General features: G+C 40.6%; 1 protein-coding gene across 4 annotated transcripts in view; it reads right to left on the bottom strand.

Moving 5' to 3' along the window:
- The window catches only part of RUBCN (rubicon autophagy regulator), a 58,835-nt gene extending 50,198 nt beyond the window's left edge, over positions 1–8,637 (bottom strand). For 3 of the 4 annotated variants that reach the window (XM_058555993.1, XM_058555994.1, XM_058555995.1), the window contains exon 1: positions 8,408–8,637. In XM_058555993.1, the coding sequence (XP_058411976.1) occupies positions 8,408–8,472 (65 nt within the window). In that variant the 5' untranslated portion in view covers positions 8,473–8,637. The remainder of the gene's footprint in view (positions 1–8,407) is intronic. The other variant, XM_058555996.1, reaches the window with a different exon arrangement.
- Positions 8,638–18,255: the final 9,618 nt, after the last annotated feature.

Raw genomic sequence — 18,255 nt, 5'->3', positions numbered from 1 at the left:
TAATATTTATGCTTAGAGAAAAACGTGCTCATAGAAAAAACATACTTGACTCTATTATACAGTCTCTCAGCTCTGGGGCACCTAGGAGAACCTAACCATTGGCCAGTCCCATCCCTTTAATAGATGAATAATATCAAATTTATTGAATTTCCACAATGAGTAGACTTAACAAAAGGAAGGAAAATCCCTTATGTCAGAAACCTAACCACTGATGATGTACAAACTCCTTAGTATGAAGTTCAAAAGTTCTCCATTATATGGCCTCAATGTAAATACCAACTTTCCTACTCAGTACTCTTCAATTTGAATACAGTCTCTCTCTCTACCACACTCAGTTACAAACATGCCAAACTCACACCTACTTCCATGACTTTATTCACGCAGACGTTTCTACTTGGAATGCTGCTCTTCTTGTCCCATTCAGGTATTCAGGCTCCACTCTAGTTCAACCTTCTCCCAAATTCTAAATAATCTGACCTGCTGTAACTCCTTTGTTAGAAACCCCATAACATATGCCGTCAATATACCATTCTTCCTAATAATCCTTAAAAAAAAAAAAACAGTGTTGTTTAACAGTATATGGTTTGTTTCCTTAAGGACAAGGAACATGTCTTTTCTATTTATTTTGTATTTTAATAAGAAGCAGGGAGAAAATGTCATGCAGTGGAAAGAGAAAGCTGGAAAGCTTCACAGTTCGGCCAACCTGAATTTGAATCCTAGCTCTCCACAAACTAGCTGTGCATCCTTGGGCAAGCCATTTAAACTCTTTAAGCTTAGTTCCCTCTTTGTAAAATGGAGATAACAACTGCTTCATAGAGTGGAATTAACTGATAACCTACAGAAAGCACCATCATAGAGCAGATAATAATATTTTTTCCCTTTTCTCTGTCCTTTTCTCCCTTTGAATTTCCACTGCATAAATCTAATGAATCCAACTAAATCAGAAGGGGCACCTAGAATAAAGCCTTTTTACCCTTTCTGCTTCAGAGAAAGTTCTGCTAAAACAATCTGACATTGGACAGTCTGCAACATATTTAAGACTGGTCACAGTGCTCCACATCCAAAGAATATCTCAGCTGCATTTAAACTAGGATCGAAATCTCCTCTTACTGAGCACAGATTCCAAGGCCCTTTTTATGTTCATGGTGCTCTCACTAAAGCAGGAAAGCTAGGAAAGACTTCCTCAGTATTGGACGTCCCTTGCATATAAAAGAGACTCAAATTGCTTACCTGGTAGAATGGAAGAAACATACAAGATTTTACTGCAAAAAAATAAGGTTGATTTCAAGAGTCATATAAGAAAGCCAATCTCATTACCTTACAGTCACACCTTATGTTATCTGGATAGCAGAGTGCTTTACAAACAAGGTAAAGGAAACACACACCATCACTTCAATAGCAAAGGAGCACAGGAGAAAAGACAGTGCTTTAGTCACCTCAGTTTTGAGGACACTATTTTAAAGTAACAGCTAATAACCATCATTAGAACTAAAACTAGACTATCTCAAAAATTGCTGAGGGAAGGAAAAAGCAAGAGAACATTGTAAAAATCATTGTTAGGGGCCGACTCCATGGGCTAGTGGTTAAGTTTGGTGCACTCTGCTTCAGCAGCCCAGGTTCATGGGTTCAGATCCCAGGCACGGACCTACACCACTCTTCAGCCATGCTGTGGCAGTGACCCACATACAAAATAGAGGAAGATTGGCACAGATGTTAGCTCAGGGCTAATCTTCCTCAAGCAAAAACAAAAAAAAAAGACAAAGGTTGGTGACGGATGTTAACTCAGTGCGAACCTTCCTCAGCAAAAAAAAAAAAAAAAAAAAATCATTTTTAAAAGATGACAGAATTAAGACCAAACAGATATGAGATAAAAATAAATGTCCATGGAATAAACTTAATTATTTAAAACAAAACAGCCAATCAAACAAAAAGGTAGGAGGAAATAGGAAATATGATATTAATATTCAGGTTGTATTCGAGGCAAGACATTAAAAAAGACAAAGAGGGCATAATGAACATATAGCTCGCATCAATTTTTATGTATCTAATAACATGGCCTCAAAATATATAAAAACACACACAGGAAACAAAAACTGCAGAAAACACAAAACAAAAAGAAAAATAGAAAGGAAAAAACAATGGTAATGAGAGATTAACTTTCAGATCATGAAAACCCAAAGTAAAAAAGTGACTAGAAGAGCTGAATAATATATAATTAATAAGGCTGTTCTATTACATCTAGAAAGCTACATTCTGAAGAACACTTTTTTTAAGCACCCATAGAACATTCACAAAAACTAGCCTTGTACTAAGGCACACACACAAAAAAAGTCAATAAATCTTCCAAAGCAGAAGTAGTAGGCAAACATATTCTCTGACCAGAAAGCAATAACGCAGCGAGCAAATAACAAAAGTAGGAGAAATAGAAAAACAAAAACAAAAACAAAATGACCCTTGGAAAATTTAAAACTTTCAAAGGACTCTTGAGGAGGCAAAAATAAAGTCATGGTCTTGAAGGGGGTTGGAGGGGAATGGCATTATAGCTCTTACTGCTTTCTTCTCAAAAGCATCCAAATGAGAGAGCTCATAAGGAGACTGTCTTAGAACCCTTCAGAAATTATGGGATTCTGCTGACTATTTTCTAGTCAAAAATCAATCATCTCTTTAGTCCTATAATCCAGCAGGATTCCTGTGAATTTAATTGGCAGAGGCCATGGCCCCACAAACTTTGAGAGATGGTTTGCCAAGTCCCTATTTAGTTACCGTGATTTATGACTTCCTTTAATAATCTTCTCTCCTCTCAATCAAGTGTGGGTTAAATTTCAAGTGAGCCTGATCCAGAAGAACTAAAAACATGTAAGCATGCTGTAGTTGTTTCCTGAAAAATTCAGATTTGAGTCTATATCAGCATTGTTCAATTGAACTTTCTGTGATGCTCGAAATTTTCTATATCTGTGCTGCCAATGTGGCAGGCACTAGCCACTATGGCCATTAAGCACTTGAAATCTGGGTAGTATGACTAAAGAACTAAAATTTTAAATTTTATTTTAATTTTAATGAATTTAAGCTTAAATAACCTCATGTAGCTAGCGGCTATCATGTTGGACAGAGCTGGTCTACAACCACCCAGGTAGGTTGGTGAAACTTAATGGAGGAAAGATTCCAAAACAAAACACACATAAAAAATTTCATTTAGTGAAATTCACTTCATTTAGAAGAAGTGATAAAGCAGCTATAAAAAGCAGAAACAGCTGTAGGGAGGGTAAACACTGAGAAAAGCTTCAGCTTAGGGTCCCTGCTGGCAGCTGATACGCCTCCCCCTCCTGGATACGCCTCCCCCTCCTGAATTCTAACTACAGCATTTTTCCCCAAAGCTTCAAGAGTATGTTTCTGTGGGGGGTTTTTTGGTACTAATAAATGGACTAGCAGTATATAGATTGCTCAAAAATCATGGGATCTTCCTGCTTTGCTACTAGTTCTGTACAAACTGTCAACCCCCAGCATGGTCAAAGGAAAAAGAGAAAAGGGAAGAAAATAGAAAATGAAGATAAATGTAAAAAAGTGAAAATGAATAGAGAGAAAGGGAAAAGAGGCCCTTCCAAAGGTAACAGTAGCACTGGCACCTGCTCAACTCTAAGAGGCATGTTAATGCTTTCATTCCTTGAACAAATAAATATTCATTTAACACCAATTACATTTCAGGCACTGGGCTTATGGTGATTAAAGAGGAAAAGTCCCCATCTCTCAGGGTATTCAGAATGCAATGGGGGAAAATGGGCACTTACATAACCATGCTATGAAGTGAGAAGTGCTATTAACAGAAAGATGGAAAAGGACAGATCAGGGATGCCTTCTAAAGAAGCATCATTTAAAGGATGACTAAGAGCTCTCCAGGCAAAGGAGGAGGTATTGCAGGAAATGTAGAGGAGCAAGAATGAGAATAGTGAGGAAAGAGATGTGAGAGTGAGTGAATGCCATGGTTTTGTAACTGGGAACTTCATAGGGACTAAAGTACAGATTAAATGCCAGGGAAGGAATTTTGACTCTTTTTCTATTTCCAGTGAGAAACCACTGAACATTTCTGAGCAAAATACGCTAGCAACTTTTTCTGAAAAATTAAGCTGGTGGCAGGGTGGAGGCTATCTGCAATTGGGGGACTGAGTTCACATTGGGTGATCAGTTAGGAGGCTACTGAGATAATCCACAATAAGAGATAATAAGGGTCTTCAGTGAATATATTGTTTACATGTGCCCAGAATTCATGTCCCTTTCTTTTGATAACAGAACCCTGATTTTCCACAGGGTGATCACCCCTCTGCCACTTACTCTGGTCCATGACGTGCCAAGAAAGGATTCTACACCAGGATCCAGGGTCGGGCACATAACTTAGGCCTGACTGAGCAGCATATTCCATACCCTGATTACAAGATCAGGAACATAAAAGTCAGCCCAAAAAAGAGTCAGCCCCAGAATTTTTGCTTTTGCTGTACCTACTGGGATTGCATTATTTTTGTTTTTGTTTTTGCTTTTTTAGTTGGAATTGCTAAACTTGAAGTCACTAACGGTTATCCTGTGGAAAAGTCTGCCTGAGAATGAAGCCAACATATCGGGAAGAAGAACCCATAGATAGGGACAAATTCTTGTTTAAGCATCCATATTTGACCACGCCTGAAGCAATACTATTCTTTGTATTTTTTAAGTAGTAGAAGCCAATATATTTGGAAATGGAGGAAAAAAATAAAGCTTCAAGAGAAAAATCAGGAACAGAATTCATGGGTTCTGGTGACAGCTTGGATGGGAAATGAAGAGGGAAGTACCAAATTTCACTCTGAAGCTTCCAGCTTGTTGACTGAGAGGAAAACACTATTAACTGAGAGAACGGAGGAGGAAAAGGTTTTGGTCAATGGAATGAGCTCAGTTTGGGGACACTAAAATGTCTTTTTTTTTTTTTGTGAGGAAGATCAGCCCTGAGCTAACATCCATGCTAATCCTCCTCTTTTTGCTGAGGAAGACCGGCTCTGAGCTAACATCTATTGCCAATCCTCCTCCTTTTTTTCCCCCAAAGCCCCAGCAGATAGTTGTATGTCATAGTTGCACATCCTTCTAGTTGCTGTACGTGGGACGTGGCCTCAGCATGGCCGGAGAAGCGCTGCGTCGGTGCGCACTCAGGATCCGAACCCGGGCCGCCAGTGGCGGAGCGCGCGCACTTAACCGCTAAGCCACGGGGCCGGCTCTAAAATGTGTCTTAATACTTGAATTTTGACTCTATTTGGATCACTGCACCAGGAAAACTGTGCATGTAGCTGGGTTCCAAGCTCAGAAGTAGACTGCATAGCCATCTAGGGTGACAGAGCAGTGCTAGAAGAACCATTCCTTTCCAGACAACCTCCAAACAGCTGGCATTTAGGAAACCCTAGGGAAAGTGAAGTATCACCCCTAAGCACTACAGCATTTTGCTAGAGTGATAACTAGTTAGATGGAAAACAATAGGGGAACCTATGACATAGCTACACTCCAAGAATGAAGTTAAAAGCTAGGCCAATACCCCAGTCCCCAGAGTGCTGACCTCAGATAGAGGAGCCATGGAAGGAGGAAGAACAAGCTATACCATTGAAAACAGCAACTGAAAAGCACACACTCACCTTATTTCAAGAAAACTGGGGAGGGGATGGAAGTAGACATTTTTTGCACTTAGTACATACCAGGCACTGCGAGGCGCTTCACACACATTATCTTATTGAATCCTCACAATTTACCAGTCAGCAAGGCATTATTCTTCCCACTCAGAGAAGACGAGCCAAGTTAAGCAGTAGAGCTAGGATTCAAATGTAGGTCCATCTGGTTATAAAGTTTATGCACATTTCACTACATCAACTGCTTTCAGAACATATATTGAAAAGTTTTATCCTTCATATATAAAAATGATGCCATCTCATCAAGAAGGCTTTTTCTGAATTGGGTGTTTTTTGTTTGCTTTTTTTTTTTTTTTTTTTGCTGAGGAAGATTCACCCTGAGCTAACATCTGTGTCAATCTTCCTCTATTTTGGCTGACGAGTGGTGCAGGTCTGCACCCAGGATCCAAACCCATGAACCTGGGCCGCCGAAGCAGAGCACACTGAACTTAACCACTAGGCCACGGGGCTGGCCCCTGAATTGGGTGTTTTATTGGCGATAGAAAGGTTAGGTTTGCAGTGACCCAGACACAATGCCTCAATTCTCAGGTACAAGACATGTATATACAGTTGCCTATTTGGAGGTAAGGAGGCCATCAATGCTATGAAACCTCATTAAACACCACATTCTGAGTTAAACAGACACGAATAGAGAGCAGGCTATAGCAACAATACGAGTGACTTTGTGGGGATAATCCCACTGCTGAAATTAAGTTTTGAATAGAGTTCCATGGAAAAGAATAATAGAAAAAGATACCTGCAAAGGAGCTGTCCTACTGGCCTGAATAACAGCCAAAGAATGTTATAAAATTCACTATCTTATACATTTCTTCATCCCAGTATATCAGCATAGTCAGAGGCAGCATAGTATAAGTATTAAAAGTGCATGGGCCGGCCCCGTGGCTTAGCGGTTAAGTGCACGCACTCTGCCGCTGGCAGCCCGGGTTCGGATCCCGGGCGCGCACCGCTTCTCCGGCCATGCTGGGGCCACGTCCCACATACAGCAACTGGAGGGATGTGCAGCTATGACATACAACTATCTACTGGGGCTTTGGGGGGAAAAAATAAATAAATAAAATCTTTAAAAAAAAAAAAAAAAAAGTGCAGACTCTGGAGCCAGATTGCCTGGGTTTGAATCCCAGTTCCACCAGGATTCGCTGTAGGACCTTGGCAAGTTATTTATCTTGTCCATGTCTCAGCTTTCTCATCTGTTAAGTGGTGATAACAATAGTACCTATCTCACACAGTTGTTACGAGGATTAAATAAATTAATACTTGTAAGGCTCTTAAACAGTGCCTGGCATGTGGTAAATAAGTGTTTGTTAAAACATTAAATAAATAACTAACCCAGCTGGATGTCCAGCTAGATGGGGAGGAAATTTGAACTTGAATTTCCAGTGTGGCCTCTCCCATATGAACTGGTAGAGGAAAGTAAAAATAATCCTAAAACGTATTTAGAATTTATATGGGACTTTTTACATGAAGCATTTCACAGACATCTGGAGGAAGAATGAATAGCCAAATATACACAAGCAGAAACTGAAACACAGAAAAGGGAAGTAAGATGTTCAGTTTCACTGAACACATCATTCGTAGATCTCAGGCAGGAACCCAAAGTTTTGTCAGTCTAGGTTTTGTACAGCAGGCCACAGGCTGTGTACATAAAAGAGGAGTCAGTCACCCTCACAAAAAGCTAGGTCTTCAACCAGGCACATCTCATTAATTTTTCCCTGTTGATATTTTCTTAGACATAAATATTCTACCTCCAGTCTCTGGACCCCAGCTGCTTCTGAGAACATCACTGTATCTCAATGTTTTTAAGTCAAGCAACACGCCCTTAAGCCACATTTCTGCTCTATCCTGTCACCATTCTAGATTCTTCAGAAGTTAAGACCAGAGTTATTAATTAAGCAAACCCTAAATATGGGAAACACCTCTACAGAGTCCAAGTCATCATTTAGTCAAAGTAGTTTTTAAAATCTTAAATCTTGGAATTTCTAGAAGGTATGAAATCGATGACAATAGTTCCATATACATAAATGTGAAATTGCTTAGTTGCATTGTGGGGAAGGAGTGAAGGGTTCGAGGATGAAACGCAAATGACAGAGAGGTCCTGCCACTCTCTGACAGGGATCCAGCATTAACAAAAGGCACACAAATTCTAGTCTCATTAGCAAGCCCCCTCCCCCACACCACTGCCATTACAATCGTCCACTTTCATACACAGGCTCTCCCTGTCGCCTTCTGCTTCACACTCATGCCTGCCTAAGTTTCATTCTAGGCCACCCATAATGCCTAACCTTTGCCCCCAAAAATTCTTACGACATCAACCTTCTCAATATTGGCCCGAGTGCTGTCACCGCAAGTTTCACTCAGGGCATCAACCTTGTGCCCTACTCCTATCTATAGACTCTGGCCTATAAAATCTCACTACAGCACCTCCCAACACCCACCTCCTCTCCAGCTGTCTTGGATCTGAGCTTCACTCACTTCTGCTTCCCCTGCCCTCCACATATCCTATCCACCCTCCCTCACCAAACCTGTCCCCTCGTCCGTCCTATCCACGCCCTGCCGGTCCCTCTTCTCAGAATTTCTTCCCAAACAAGTCGCCCACAGCAGTCGCCCTCCTGTCTGTCGCGCCCGGCACTTCTCCCCGTGCTCTCCGAGCCTCCCAAGCCTCCCGGTGCTTCGGCGCATCCAGCTGCCACCAACTCCTCGGCCTCTTTCCAGCCCACCTGCTCTCCTCCGGCAGGCGCTCCTCGCAGCCGCCGAGCTCCATTCCCGCGCCCTCTGGCCGCATCCGGGGCTGCGACGTCGCCTCCTCTCTGAAGAGAGGTGTCCCTGCCGCTTCGCCCCTCAGAACTCCTGGACCTCCCCCCCGGGAACGGAGGAGGCACCCAAAGCGGGGGGGCTCAGGGTGATGTACCCTGCCCGGGCTGACAGCAGCGGCGGGGACTGCTGCCTCACCCGCGGTTTCTATCCCCGCCACCCCCACTTCCGGCTCCAAGAACTTCAACTCCCAGCAAGCACTTCGAAGACCCGGCCGCTCCCGGCATGCACCGCCCTACCCAATCTGAGGCCGCGCTCGAGACGGATTGCAGATCCTGTGGGTGTGCTGGCTGGCGTGCTCCCGAGTGGGAACCGGGGTGTGAAACGCCCGCCAGCGCTAGTGTAGGGAGTCCGTACCGGTGTGGACCCTTACACACTCCTGTCACACTTCACGCTTGGGACTGGACTCGGTCAGAAATCGAGACTGGGAAACAACGCTGGTCTGAATCCACGTGCGGCTAACCCCACTTCGGGCTGCCCTGATTTAACACCTGTTGGTGGTGGTTGGGGACCTCAAGCATTTTAACGAAGAGCTTACAAACTCTGAAGAGCACATGTTGCTTTGGGATCACAAAGGAAAAGCGGGAAGGAAAGGCTTTGGGGCAGGTTTCCTGGAGGATTGATGTCAGAGCAGAGTTTTCAAGGATGAGTAGGAGGTAGCCAGAGGAAGGGAAGAGGAGATGGAGACAGCAACACAGACATGAGGAAGGAAGCATGCTGGTTTGGGAACTGCTGGTTCCACGTAGTAATCAGAGCTGGGAAGAGGTGGAGAACGGAATAGTGTGGGTGAGCAGGCAGACCAGATCATGAAGTGCCATTCTAAGGAGTTTGGGTTGTATTCAGAAAACATTTTGGACCAAATCAAGGATATGCAAATCAAGAAATGATTTGATCAAACCTGCTACTTTTTAGCTACTTACTAGAAAGCTACTTTTGACAATGTGGAGAGGGAATGGGGTATGTACCATGTTGGAGCTAAGGGTAGAAGAATGGATATGAGAGGAGATTGAAAGTCCCTATACGGCCAAGCAGGTAATGCTTGATCAAGTGTGCCATTTGTAGGAGAATGGTGGAAACTCTCTGAACTGGAAACCTCATGCCTCATCCAAGAAGGGAAGTCTCACCTTAGCTATAATTGAATGTTGCCAAATGGGCATATGGGCCCAGAACTACTCTCTGATTTTTCTAAAGAAGCTGGAATCGCATTTGTAAGTACAATTTCCAGATTTTTAAATATTGGCAACAAATTTTTAAAAATGTAAACATTACGCAGGCCAAAAAAGTTTGCAGGCTGAAGGTGGCCTTTGGGTTGCTAGTTTGCAAGCCCAAGACTAAACTAAGGCAGTGGCTATAGGGAACAAAGAGCATTAGAGCAGCGGTAAGGCAATAGAATCAGCACTAGGCCATGAGGGAGAGATCAAGGTTAACTCCATAAAAACCAGTTGTTCTATTAAAAATAATATATGACTTTCAGGAATTTTCAAACTTGAGAAAACTTTTTTTGTGTGAGTTAAAAGTGAAATGAAAGAGCCTTTTAATGCAAATTATGATTTCCAACTTCCATTTATATAAAAAATACTTTGTTCAGGGGCCGGCCCAGTGGCTTAGCGGTTGGGTGTGCGCGCTCCGCTGCTGGCGGCCCGGTTCGGATCTGGGCGCGCACCAATGCACCGCTTCTCTGGCCATGCTGAGGCCGTGTCCCACATACAGCAACTAGCAGGATGTGCAACTATGACATACAACTATCTACTGGTGTATTGGGGAAAAAAAAAAAAAAACCAGGAGGATTGGCAATAGATGTTAGCTCAGAGCCGGTCTTCCTCAGCAAAAAGAGGAGGATTAGCATGATTAGCATGGATGTTAGCTCAGGGCTGATCTTCCTCACACACACAAAAAATACTTTGTTCAAACTTTCTCATATTTTCCTACTAAATGGTTATACTTTTTAAGAAAGGGACAGTGTTAGTCATTGGGATTTCACTGCCTTCTGTTTCTACAAATGTGTGAACTTCATTTGTTGGCCTACAGTATAATCCCAAATTAATGCCACGTGATCTTAACATACATTTACATGAAAGTCAGCTTTATCAGGAAATTTTAGAACTAAAATTGTAATAAAAGTTCTGGAAAATAGGATTTTCCTCATATGTCCAAGTCTGGGTTTACATATATTTTTTTTAAAGCAATCAGTTAATAAACATGACAATAACCTACACTAGCCATGTGTCCACTCCCTTCACCCCATCCTGCTGCTTTCCCTCATCCCAGATAGCCATATCATGAATCCATTGTTTATGATTCCACTACTTCCCTTTTGGTATAGTTTCTTTGCACCTAACTATATTCCTAAAAACTATTATTTAAAACTTTTTTGTTTTAACTTCATAAAAAGGGTATTAAACTGTATTTATTCTTTGGGGCCTTAGCTTTTATGCTTAATATTACATTGATAGATTTATTCATATTGTGTGCCACTTAGTTCATTGATTTTGACTGCTATATAATAGTCCATTGAGTGACTACACCAGTTTGTTCATGCTGTCTTTCATTGATTGGCATTTGGGTTGTTTCCAGGTTTTTGCTATTGTGAACAGTGTTGCTGTGAATATTCTTGTACATGTCTCCTCTTGTATATAAGCAAGGGTTTCTCTTGGATACATACCTAGAAGTGGAATTTCTAGATCATAGGGTTATTGTCTTCTAGCTTTTGTTTTGAGTGATGGGTTTGTAGGTGCATAGTTTTTAAAATAACTCGTTATGAAGTCATAACAACTTATAATCAGTTATTTAAAATAATTAACTAAACAAATGGAAATGGGCCATGCATGGAAAATGATGAAAGTATGTCATGAAACAAGGATTATGATTAATCCTGCATTTGGACCCCAGTTTGTGCATCTGGGGTCCAAATGCAAAAAATTGTCAAATATGCAAAAATATCGAGCATCAGAGTTCAATGTGTCACATAAATGTAATGGCCTTACTTAGTAACTACTTGCTGAATTAATTAATTAATTTAAAAGTCAAAAAAACTGAAGAGGGGCTGGCCCAGTGGCGTCGTGGTTAAGTTGGAGCGCTCCGCTGTGGCAACTTGGGGATCGTGGGTTCAGATCCTGGGTACAGACATATACCACTCATCAAGCCATGCTGTGGCAGCAACCCACATAAAAAATAGAGGAAGACTGGCACAGATGTTAGCTCAGGGCAAATCTTCCTCACCAAAAAAAAAAAAAAAAAAACCTGAAGAAATTTATTTGATCTTTACCAATCTATTTGTTTTCAAGATCACCAGGATGCTATTTTTATACAAACAATAGTAGGTCCTAGAGTACCACTGGCAGAAAGCCAATTTCATTCAAGAATCAGTTATTCAAATAGCACATTTTTAAAGTTCATTACATTTACCTATTGGTTTTAAGAAACAATCTCCTTGAACATATTCAACAAATATCAATATAGTTATGAATATGTTCTTTTTTATTACAGTCACTAAAATTATTCTTAGCAGCATTTAAAAAAATATTCACATTTTAAAAGCTAAAGGGGGGCTGGCCCCGTGGCTTAGCGGTTGAGTGTGCGCGCTCCGCTGCTGGTGGCCCAAGTTTGGATCCCAGGCGCGCACTGACGCAGCGCTTCTCCGGCCATGCTGAGGCTGCGTCCCACGTACAGCAATTAGAAGGATGTGCAGCTATGACATACAACTATCTACTGGGGCTTTGGGGGAAAAAATAAATAAATAAAAGTTTAAAAAAAAAAAAAAGCTAAAGGATGTCTGCCACTGGCCAAGTCAAAAACAATTTGAGCATCAAAATGAGTTAATTCGTGATACGTATAAATAATTATATTATTTTCAAAAGTAAGCACAACCCTGACAGTCTTCACCCCTTTGCTTTTCAGAATAGAATTTTTTAACACAAAATGAGACCATGAATCTCTATGGAAACTTTATATACATATGCAAATAAATAAATAAATAGAAAAAGGAAGGAAGAAAGAGGGGAAGAGAAAGCTCTTTTTCACACTAGAATGTCGACTAATGAGTAGAGTTAGAAAATCACTATTTTGTAGCCACCATGGTAATAGTTGATTCAGACAAGAGTCACCAATAGATGCTAAAGCCATTAGTGAAATTTATTCTGAAACAGATATTTACACAGTCTCAAAATATGTCCCCACAGGTTACTTATTCATTATAAATGGGAAAAAGGGTACTTTTACAACGGAGAAATCTGGTGAATATCACCTTAACCAAGTGATCAAAGTTAGGATCACCAATAAAACGATAAAATGACATCATGTGCCTCCTGATGTTAGGCACTGAGCGGAACACAACATCACTTACGTGGTATTCCTGACAGAAGTGAATAACCTTAATTTAATCACATGGTAACAATAAGACAAAACCAAACTGAAGGACAATCTAGGCAACAACTGCCTTCAATCTTCAAAAATGTAAATATCATAAAAGACTAAGAAAGGCTGACAAACTTTTTCAAATTAGAGGAGACAAAAGTGGCAGGACAAAGAAATGCAACATGTGAACCTGGGTTGGATCCTAGATTGGAAAATCAAAATTGTTATAAATGATTTTATTAGGCTGATTGGCAAAATTTGAATATGGACTATTCATCAGATAATAGAAATACAGTGTATTGACATACAGCTATCTACTGGGGCTTTGGGGAGAAAAAGGGAAAAAAAAAGAGGAGGAGGATTGGCAATAAATGTTAGCTCAGGGCCGGTCTTCCTCAGCAAAAAGAGGAGGATTGGCGTGGATGTTAGCTCAGGGCTGATCTTCCTCACAAAAAAAAAAAAAAAAAAAGACAGTGTGTTAAATTTCCTGAATTTGACCATTTTAGCATGGTTATGTAAAGAATATCCTCAGAGATATACTCTGTAGAGTCACAATGTCTGCAACTTACTCCCAAATTGTCCAACAACAACAAATAACAATTATAGCTAATTATCTATATAAAGAGAAAGCAAAATTGGCAAAACTTTAATAATTGGTGAATCTTGGTAAAGTGTATATGGGTATTTATTGCACTATTTTTGCAACCTCTCTAGATTTGAACATAGGCCAAGGATTTTAAAAATCCTTTAAAAAAATAGGGAAGGTTTAAAAATTAGGCAAGGATCTTAGTATGGTTATTTTTTTATGACTGCATCTTGATCAGTAGAGGCATAATTTTAGTGTTTCATGTGGGAAATTCTTAGCTTATAATGATTAATTTTGAATGTATTTTTTGTGTGTGTGTGTGAGTAGGACTAGCCCTGAGTTAACATCTGATGCCAATCCTCCCCTTTTTTCTTGAGGAAGATTGGCCCTGGGCTAACATCTGTGCCCATCTTCCTCTATTTTATATGGGATGTGACCACAGCATGGCTTAACAAGCGGTGCGTCAGTGGGCGCCCAGGATCCGAACCTGCGAACCCCGGGCTGCTGCAGCAGAGCTCGAGTACTTAACCGCTGCACAACCGGGCTGGCCCCTGAATGTATTTTTAATTAATTTCTCTTTTTTTCCACAATTTAGCATTTTAGAAGTCTTTAGCCAATTTTGCCAAATGACCAATTCACTGATTTTACTTACCTACCAAATTCTTTTTCTTTTCTTTCTTTTAATGAAGTGTATAGCAGTATCGGATGGGGTGATTCTAAAAGCTTTTCAAGAATTTTGCCAAGTTTTAATTGACTGGTTTCTATTTTGTCTTTACAGCAACATTTCCATCTCCTTTAAGCATTTAGTATTGGTTCATTTATTCAATGATATAGGAAAGCTCATTGCCAGCCATAGGCAATACACACAAACTCAGAATTTAGAAAGTTACAATGAGAATTTTAAAAATCTTATTTCTGGACTGAGCAAATCCTTAACCCCTTTGAGGAATGCTCACCTTGTCCCTTCCCAGCTCCCTGCAACTCTAGCTGGATAAAGCTAGGCCAAGAGAAGGGATCCTCTACTGAAGGAAAGAGAAAGAGGAGAATTGGTCCACAGCCCAGCCTGGGCTCTTCATTTCAGAGCAGGGAGGCCAAGGAGAGGAGAAGCATGGGGAGAAGGAGGAATGCCTATAGGCCCCATGACCCTAGAATCCTGGCTCTCCAGAGCCTCCCTAGACTACCAACCTATCTAGTACAAACTGAGGATATCTTTCTAAAAGAAACAATCTTTACGTACATGGTGGAAACTGTGTGATTTATGTAAATTTGTGTAGCTTTAGAAAAATCCACAATTAGTCATTCAGTGACTTGACATAGAACCCTTGGTTGTCAGGGCCACTACCCTGCCCAGGGAAGACAAGGCTAATAAGGAGCTAGAGTTCCCACCCCTGAGTCCAGGAAGAATTCCCCTTCAAGTTCCCCTGTCTACCCAAGCAGGTTCCCTAGTCAGAGAAAACTGATGGTCAGGGACTTGGGGACCAGTAATGCCTCCAGCTATGCCTGCAACCCTGCCTGTCCTGTTCTCTGCTGTATCACTGCACTGTAGTACAGTGGCTTGCAGAGTAGGAGCTCAAACTCTGTTTGAATAAATAATGAATATATCCTGAGATGAAAAGGCAGAAGGCTAGAACAGCAAAAGCTTAGAACAAAGGAAAAGGGCAACACAAAAGAGGAACAGGAAGCTACAGCAAACGGCAAAGAACAAGCTACTGCAGCAGAAAACAGTGACAAAGGCAGTAGAATGAGAAAAATTGAGCAGAAAGAAGAAACTCTGTACTGTGGGTACAAGGAGCTTAAGGGATTTAGGTATAATAACTAATAGTTATACCTAACTAATATATATTATACCTATATATAATACAAATTATACCTAACTCCCTTATTGTAGCAGTATAATACAAATTACATGATAGAACGTATGAATTCTAAAAATCCTCTTCTGAAATGCAAAAGAATTGATAACCCAAATCAGACAAAGACATTACAAGAAAAGGAAATTACACAACAATATGATTCATGAAAAGAGAAACAAAATCCTTGACAAAATAATAGCAACTGAAATCCAACAATATATAAAAAGATAATACACCATGACCAAGTAGGTTCATCCCAGAAATGCAAGGATGGTTCAACATTTGAAAACCAGTCAATGTAATTTGCCATATTAATAAACTTACAAAGAAAAACCATTTGGTCATCTCAATAGATGTAGAAAAAGCATTAGATAAAATTCAACATTCACTCATGATTTAAAATCTCAGCAAACCATGAGTAGAAGGAAACTTCCTCAACCTCATAAAGGGCATCTACAAAAAAATCTGATATCTGGGGCTGCCCTGGTGGCGTAGTGGTTAAGTTCGAGTGTTGCACTTCGGTGGCCCGGGGTTCGCCAGTTCGCATCCTGAGTGCGGAACTACTCACTGCTCATCAAGCCATGCTGAGGCAACTTCCCATATAGAAGAGCTACAACTCTATAACTATGATACACAACTATGTACTGGGGCTTCGGGGAGAAAAAAGAGGAAGATTGGCAACAGATGTTAGAGCAGGGTCAATGGTCCTCAAAAAAAAAAAAAATCTGATATCATACTTTATGGTGAAAGACAGAATGCTTTCCCCCTGGGCTTGGGAACAAGGCAAAGATGTTCACTTTCAGCACTGCTATTAAACGTGGCACTGGAGTCCTCAGTCAGTACAATAAGGCAAGAAAAAGAATAAAAGGCATACCGATTGGAAACAATCATGCTAAGTGAAACAATCCAGATTAAAAAGAGTATATACTATATGATTCCATTCATATAAAATTCTAGAAAATGCAAATTAATCTATAGTGACAGAAAACATATCAATGGTTGCTTAGGTAGTGGTTGGGGGTAAGGATTTTTACAAAGGGGCAAAGGAAAACTTTTGGGGATGATGGATATATTTATTATCCTGATTATGGTGGTGTTTTCACGGGTATATAATCTGTACACTTATATGAACTGCACACTTTAAATATGTGTCTTTTATTGTCCATCAATTAATTTATTCACCTCAATAAAGCTGAAAAAGGAGGAACTTAAAAGACATATCGAACTAATAAAAACAAGTTAAGGGGGCTGGCCTGGTGGCGCACCAGTTAAGTGTGCACACTCCACTTCGGCAGCCTGGGGTTCAGAGGTCTGATCCCAGGCACGCACCAACACACTGCTTGTCAAGCCATGCTGTGGTGGCGTCCCATATAAAGTAGAGGGAGATGGGCGTGGATCTTAGCCCAGGGCCAATCTTCCTCAGCAAAAAAGAGGAGGATTGGCATCAGATGTTACCTCAGGGCTGATCTTCCTCACCAAAAAAAAAAAAAAAAACCAAGTTAAGGGGTGAAGTATATAAGAGTTATGCTTACTTTTGAAGAGAATGTAGATCTCTATGCACATTGTGAAAAGAGAGCCAGAACGTGTTAATAGAAAAGTATGATGTTGTTAAGGTTGCCAGATTTAGCAAATAAAAATATAAGACTCCCAGTTAAATTTGAATAATTGTTTAGTAAATATATCCAAAATATTGCATACAACATACCATAGTAAAAAAAAAATTGCTGTTTATCCGAAATCTGGGACAAACTTATACTAAACAATTGTTCATTGTTTATCTGAAATTCAAATTTAGCTGGTCTTGTATTTTATCTGGCAAGCCTAGATGCTGTCACATCTTCATTGTATGAAATCAAGCCTCAAAATCAATGATTTTGACTTAGATGAAGCCACTGAACTGCTGTACTCTAGACAAAGGCTGTATGCTCAGTGTCCAGCACGGTTCCTTATTCACAGTGGGCGCTCATAAAATATGTTTTGCTCTGCAAGCTGTGTGGAGATAAGGACTGCATCCATCTTGCTCACCATTTTATCCCCAGGGCCTATTACAATGCCTGGTGCTCAATGAATATATGATTAAATGAATAGCTGCCTCCTCTGCCCCAGAAAATTACAGGGCTGACCTTTTAACCCCAGCTCTTGTAGCTCGCTGATCGACTTCTTGGACAAGCCCCAGTTCTGATATCTTGGCTTGTCTCCCTCTTCACTTTTGCCGTGTGTGTCGCAGGTTGCTGTTCTGTTTTGTATTGTTTTGTGTGTTACTGACCTATCCTTACCTACAATGCCTCTTGTTTTCTTGTTTTTCCCTTTGGAATCTGGGTGATTGCTCTGAGACTCTGAGACCCTCAGCCCTTGGGGAAACCTGAAAGTCTGAAACACAACAGCTAAGATTGCTTAATGAAATGTTGAGGGAATGTTCCCTTGAGAGCTAAGGAGATTTGGGACAGTGCTTCAGGTTTGGGGAGAAGACCAGGATAAAAGGGAATCTTTATATATTGGTGGTGGGGAGGATTTTATACATTTGGGATTTTTATTATTTGCTCTATAAATACCTAAAGTACAAGATGCATCCAAACTCTACATGCATTAATTTTCTTCCATAAAATTAAGAACTTAACCTAACATTCCTCCCTTGTAGTTTACTCCCACAAATAAACGGAGATTGTAGAAGTTATTTCTAGTGAGAGAAGGATAGTGTAGAGAAAAATGTTTTGTGCTTAGATTTTAGAATTGTAAGGAATCTTAGGAATAATTAAGTATAACTCATATATTTAGTATAACTACTTCCTTATTTTGAAAATGAGTATCAGGCCCAGACACTCTCCCAAGTTCACCCAGTGAAGGACGGAAATGAGTAAAAAGGTACCACTCAATAAAACATAGGTCTCCCCCTTGTACTTTTATCTCTAGAACCCAGTTTCCCTAGTCCAGAGAGGGGTGGCCAGCTGCAGGGTGGAAGAGT

This window comes from Diceros bicornis, chromosome 15 (assembly GCF_020826845.1).
Source record: "Diceros bicornis minor isolate mBicDic1 chromosome 15, mDicBic1.mat.cur, whole genome shotgun sequence".
Classification (NCBI taxonomy): domain Eukaryota; kingdom Metazoa; phylum Chordata; class Mammalia; order Perissodactyla; family Rhinocerotidae; genus Diceros; species Diceros bicornis.
Note: the sequence above shows the minus strand (reverse complement) of the source record. Positions and strands in the feature narration are given on the sequence as shown.